This window comes from Carlito syrichta, unplaced genomic scaffold, assembly GCF_000164805.1.
Source record: "Carlito syrichta isolate Samal-C Ts95f unplaced genomic scaffold, Tarsius_syrichta-2.0.1 Scaffold315356, whole genome shotgun sequence".
NCBI classification, from domain to species: domain Eukaryota; kingdom Metazoa; phylum Chordata; class Mammalia; order Primates; family Tarsiidae; genus Carlito; species Carlito syrichta.
The window spans coordinates 178,817-185,407 of record NW_007259452.1 but is presented as its reverse complement, the minus strand read 5'-3'; the positions used below and the strand labels follow the sequence as shown (position 1 = coordinate 185,407).

General features: G+C 42.5%; 1 protein-coding gene across 2 annotated transcripts in view; it reads right to left on the bottom strand.

Moving 5' to 3' along the window:
• Nucleotides 1-1,663: 1,663 nt before the first annotated feature.
• The window catches only part of SVBP (small vasohibin binding protein), an 8,981-nt gene continuing 4,053 nt past the window's right edge, over nt 1,664-6,591 (bottom strand). For both annotated transcript variants that reach the window (XM_008072596.1, XM_021706224.1), the window contains one exon: nt 1,664-2,089. In XM_008072596.1, the coding sequence (XP_008070787.1) occupies nt 2,003-2,089 (87 nt within the window). In that variant the 3' untranslated portion in view covers nt 1,664-2,002. The remainder of the gene's footprint in view (nt 2,090-6,591) is intronic.

Below are 6,591 nucleotides of genomic sequence, written 5' to 3'. Positions count from 1 at the left end.
CCCAGCTAATTTTTTTTATTTATTGTAGAGATGAGGTCTCGCCAAGTTGCCCAGGCAGGTCTCAAACCCGCAGGCTCAGGCAATTCATTCACCTTGGCCTCACAAAGCGCGGGATTACAGGCTGAGCCACCAAGCCCGGCTGTTCTTTATATTAATAAGTTACCCAGTCTCAAGTATTCTGTTATGGCAGCACAAAAAGGACTAAGACGCTAAGTATTACACACATTATTTTATTTCTCAACAATCCTGAAAGAAAAGATTACTCCATTATGCAGATGAGAAAGTATGGCTCAGAGAGATTAACTGGTACTTGACCCCAGGTCATTTTACTCCAAAACTGCTTTTTAGCATACTACGGCATTTCCTCATATTTGTAAGAATAGTTCCTTCCAACCCCTTACTCCTCCAAAAATTCAAACATTTCCATTCCACGCAAATTTAGCAGGATGCTATAGAACCTAATTACCATTTATGGAATAACCTGTTTAGAGATAATTATAACTTGGACTCTTAAAAAACACATTCTCCAAAGTGGTAGCAAGTTTCTTAACATCCTGTTAACTCCCCTATTTACTCCTAAAATATGCCACAGCATTGGGAACAGTGGTCTCAGTGACTTCAGAGGGAGTAGGGAGACAGAGATTTGGACAGCTTGAGACTTTCCCAGCACTAGCGGGGGAAATAAAGGCATTTCCAGCTTAAAGAAGGTGGCTGTGTCTGGTTCATTTGCCCTATCTGAGTGGTCTGCCTCATTTCCATATTTATTTAGGTCTCTGAAATCCTTCTCTCCCTATTCCCAAGGAATATCTAGAAATGAGATATTCTGGAAGAGCAATCTCTTCTGAAAAACATTAAACTTCACTGCTAAAACTGAGGTGTGGACCAGTCTCGGTGGCTCAGTCTGTAATCCCAGCACTTTGGGAGGCCGAGGTGAGTGGACTGCCTGAGCCCGCAGATTTGAGACCAGCCCAGAGAACTTGGCGAGCCGTCATCTCTACAATAAATCAAAAATTAGCTGGGTGTGGTAGCACACGCCTGTAGTTTTGGCTACCTGGATGGCTGAGGTGGAAGGATCACTGGGGTGGCTATAAGCTGTCACTGCACTCCAGCCTGGGTGATGGAATGAGACTCCAACTCAAAAAAAAAAAAAAAAATTCAGGTGCGAATTGCCATTCTTGATACAAATGCCTGAAGCAGTAACATTTTACATTTCTACACCTAAAAATGTCAACTGGATGAGCAGGTGACTGGTTCCTGAGGACCAGTCTGAATATTCCCATCATGACACCATTTCTAAGCCTAATAAAGTAGTTCCAAAAATGAAAAACAAAAAGCATTTGTACTCTTCTCTTGCATCTTGATGATGCAAGCCTGCTGCTAGCTCCCCTAACTTCAAGCCTCTAACTCTGACCAGTGACTCATATGGGAGTAAAGGGGCCACATATATGTATCTGCATGCCTAAACATTTAGGATCAGCCGGGTCTGCAGAACTCCAGCCCCAGGAAGAATGAAAATTGGAAGCAGTCATGTCTTTCTCACCTCTTCACCCTGCTTCTGAAAGAGAAAAGGTACCTTCTGCTCATCTCAAATTTTCTTGCCTATTTCATTATTTTTTATTCCATTTTCCATGGTAAGGCACTTGCTAAAATTATGAGAAAAATGAACATTTTGTTAGTACTTTATTTGCATTTTTGGAGACGATATACAGATTTACAGGAAACATTGATTTCCCCCCCAAACATTAGAAAAAGGTTTTTTTTTTTTGTTTTTTTTTTAAAAAGAATCTACTGTCTTAGAAGAAAAGTCTCCAGCAAGCACACGGTCAACTCAGATTGGAGGAACCAGTGAAGTGGAAGTTACATATAGGCAGTAAGTTCAGAATTCTTCACAAATGGCTTCTTGTCTAGTTGTGTTAGGCTCCAAATGGGCCATCTCAGCTTACAGCTGGCAACACACTCACAAACAAAGCCTCTAGGGTCCCATCAAGTATGGATACAGGGCTCACTCTCCAGGAGGCTGCATCTGTTTACAGAACTCATCAAACTGCTGCTGCTCCAGTTCTGTCATGACTCTGTTGAGGGCATAGATCTGAATAGGAGAAACAGGTATGTCTGTTAGCAATGGAAGCAGCTGCTCAACATATCTTCTTTTTTTTGAGTTGGAGTCTCACTCCATTGCGCAGGCTGGAGTGCAGTGGCAAGCTCACGGCCACCCCAGCATCGACCCACTGGGCTCTGGCGATACTTCCACCTCAGTCTTCTAAGTAGCTGGAACTATAGGTGCACACTACCACGCCCAGCTAATTGTTTGATTTATTGTAGAGATGGGGTCTCGCCAAGTTGCCCAGGCTGTTCTCAAACCTGTGGTCTCAAGCAATCCCCTCACCTTGGCCTCCCAAAGTATTGGGATTACAGGCTTGAGCCACCGCACCTGGCTGCTCAATATATTTTCTGGCATAACAGGCTGTGACGTCTGAAAATGCCAGAACCGCACCAGTAATGGTCAGGCAGGGATAGTGACATGGGAACAGGAAAGGTAGATGTTACTTCCATCTGGGGAATTAGGAAGGTAGTGGTGCAGCAGGTGGCTTGATTTGGTCTTTAAGGGATAATAGGATTTGAGCAGGTAGAATTTGGGGATGGGACATGATAGGTGATGGGGGAGGGTATTATGCATAAATAATTATGATGGAAAAGTATAGGGTCAGTTCTGGAAACTTCAAGTATGCCAATATGAAGGATATTATAAAGTGGGGGTTGGGGAGTTGGAGAAAACAAGAAAAGCATGTTGGGGCCTCAAATGCCATGCCAAGGAATCTGGACTATATCAAGCAGACTCTGGAGACTCAGCAAAGATAAGTGTGCAGGGGACCAACTTGTGTCTATCTGTGCTTTGGAAGCACATCTGTTCCAACAGTCCAGGGAGGAAGTAGTGGGAACATGGCCTAGGGCAGGCAGTAGGGGTGGAAAGAGACATTCTAAGGTGAAAGGTAGGGTAACTATACCTAATTCCTCATTTTTCTTTATCCTTACACTAATTAGTCTATTCATTAAAGCAGTGGTCTCCAACCTTTTTTGGCGTCAGAAACCAGTTTTGTGGAAGAATTTTTCCACGGACTGGGGGACTGGGGAATGGTTTCGGGATGATTCAAGTGACAACATTTATTGTGTACTTTATTTCTATTATTATTGTTATATTGCAATATATGAAATTATTATATAACTCACCATAAAAAAGAGAAAGATGGAAGTGACAAATAAAATGGGTGGGTCAAGCATGGACTAAAGTGTCAGATCCTGACTTAAAGTCTACCACCAGATGCAGCTATACAGTTTAAGTATATCAACTCACTTGCCACTCACTGATAGGATTTTGATATGAGTCTGCAAGCAACTGATTTATTATGGTCTCTGTGCAGTCAAACCTCACTGCTAATGCTAATTTTTATTTGCAGCTGCTTCCCAGTGCCAGCATCACCACCTCAGTGCTACCTCAGATCCTAAGCCATTAGATACTCATAAGGAGCACACAACCTAGACCTCTCACATGTGTGGTTCACAATAGGGTTCACACTCCTATGAGAATCTAATGCTGCTGCTTATCTAACAGGAGGTGGAGCTCAGGCAGTAATGCAAGTAATGGGGAGCAACTGTAAATACAGATGAAGGGTTGCTCGCTCACCCACAGCTAATGTACTGCTGTGCGACGAGGTTCCTAACAGGTCAGGACCGATATTGGGGGTTCTGCATTAAAGAACAGAAACAGATCATAAAATTCCCCAATTTGTAGAAGAAAAATATGAAGATGTGTGTATGTGTGTGTGTAAATGTAACTTGACTGATTGAAAAGACAAGGAAAGGCTAGGCTTGGTGGCTCAGTCGGTAATCCCAACACTTTGGGAGGTCAAGGAAAACGGATTGCCTAAGGTTCGAGACCAGCCCAAGCAACTTGGTGAGACCTTGTCTCTACAAAAAAAAAAAAGACAAGGAAAGGGGGAAAATGAAACTGAGAAGTAGGACAAAGAAAATACAAAATAAGAGCAGAAATTCATGAAAACGCAATCAAACCTAACATAGAATCACAAACCTGCAAGACAATTTTCTGAAAACAGTAAAAACAAAACAAAACAAAAAACACCCTACAAACCTCTGACAAGACTAATTAACATAAAAAGGGGACACTCATTATTAGGAACTAGAAAGAACACACAACTACTGATATAACAGAGATGAAAACAAAACATTATGAAGTTTATGCTAATACATTTTAAAATTTAAATTCCTGGAAAAAGAAAAATGATCAAAGCTGACTAGAAAGCTTAAATGATACTATAATCTTTAAGGAAAATGAAATTCCACCCAGTGATGAAAATAGTTACCAACACTACCACAAATGAATCTCAAAATATTCTAAAATATATCTCAATGATTCTCAAAAAATATAATGCTCATGATAAAAATGTTAAATTTTAGCCGGGCTTGGTGGCTCAGCCTGTAATCCTGCGCCTTTGGGAGGCTGAGGTGAGTAGATTGCCTGAGCCCACGGGTTCGAGACCCGCCTGGGCAGCGAGACCTCATCTCTACAATAAATCAAAAAATCAGCCGGGTGTGGTAGAGCGCGCCTGTAGTTCTGGCTACTCGGAAGGCTGAGGCGGAAGGATCGCCGGAGCCCAGCAGGTCGAGGCTGCGGTGGCCGGGAGCGGCCACTGCACTCCAGTCTGGGTGACAGAGTTAGACTCCAACTAGGGAAAAAAAAAAAAAAAGTTAAATTTTATGTATATTTTACCACAGTAAAAGTAAATGGTTAAAAAATGCTGAGTGAAGGAAGTCAGACACAGTAACATATAAAAGTTCAGAAACACACAAAACTACATAATATGCTGTTACACTACAAATTATTATCTAGCAATACATAGAGAGACAGTAAATGAATATGGAACAGCAAGGGAATGGTTAGCATAAAATTAAACAAAAAGGGTACTGATGGTGGGCAGGGTCAGGCACATGACCAGAAAGGGGCATGCAGAGCTTTCAAGTTATTAGTCATGTTCTATTTTTTTAGTTGGGTGGTAGATACAAGGGTGGTTACTCCTGCTTTAAGTTACACATTTTAGGCTGGGCTCGGTGGCTCAACCTGTAATCCCATGCTTTGGGAGGTGAGGTGAGTGAATTGCCTGAGCCAGAGGGTTTAAGTCCCGCCTGGGCAACTTGGCGAGACCTCATCTCTACAATAAATCAAAAAAATTAGCTGGGCGTGGTAGCATGTGCCTGTAGTGCCAGCTACTTGGAAGGCTGAGGCGGAAGGATCGCCGGAGTCCAGGAGGTCAAGGCTGCGGTGGCTGGGAGCGCACACTGCACTCCAGTCTGGGCAACAGAGTGAGACTCCAACTCAAAAAACAAACAAACAAAACAAACAAACAAACAAAAATTTACACATTTTAAACCTATATGGGGGGACCCAAAAAACCCCAGAATTATCTTTTGGTGGGTAGGCCCCCTGTAGTACACTCAGAATTTGTTCCTCTGGATCAAATGATCAACCAAAGTTTTTTCTGGAAGTTTTGAGAAGGTTGCACCATGACTTGCAGAAGAAATTCCTGAGTTGTGGCCAACAGGTGACTGGTTCTTAAACCATGACCGTGCCCACACCATGCTGAGTGTTCAACAGGTTTTAGACTCCAAACGGCATGATCCCCCGTGTCTCATCCTCCCTACTTATCTGACCTTGCCCCAAGCGACACTTATTTCTCTAGATGAAAAAGTCCTGGCTGGGCTCGGTGGCTCAACCTGTAATCCCGTGTTTTGGGAGGCTGAGGTGAGTGAATTGCCTGAGCCCGTGGGTTTGAGACCCACCTGGGCAACTTGGCGAGACCTCATCTCTACAATAAATTTTTTAAAAAGGCATCAAAATTGACAAGTTCAAAAGCTATTTTGAACAGTGGCAAAAGTGTCTCAATAGGTGTACTGCAAACAGACAGTGCTTTGAAGGTGACTGAAGTTTAAACATGTGAGAATAACTACACAATTTTTTATAAATAAATTCCGGTGGTGTTTTTTTTGGTCCCCCTCATGTATAGGGTTTTTTTCAAAACCTCTGCTTCATTCATTTAATAACTGCTTAACGGCAATTTGTAATCTGCAAATTACTGTGCTAGGGACTGAAAGGGACATTAAATAGCTTTTTGGAGATCTCCAGATCAAGGAGGCAAGATGGTTGGAGAAAGAGACTCAAGATGGGTCAGGGTGTCTAAGCCAAGGGATGAAAGACTTTTTCAGCAGAGAAGGAAAAGGTCCCCAGCAGTGTCAAATGCTGTTCCCTCTACCAAATGTGCCTTCTCTTCCCACTTATCTCCCAAATCTCTTCTTCACATCTAGCTTTCTGGAATGTGGCATCTTTGCAGAACTCAATGACACTGTGTCTCTTCCTCTCCATAAGGGGTCTTGTCACATTCCTATCAAAGAAGATTACACTTCAGGCAACACAGATTTTATTTTATATATAAAGTATATTTATGATTGATTGATTGATTGACTGAGTTGGAGTCTCACTCTGTCACCCAGACTGGAGTGCAGTGGCTGCTCCTGGCCATC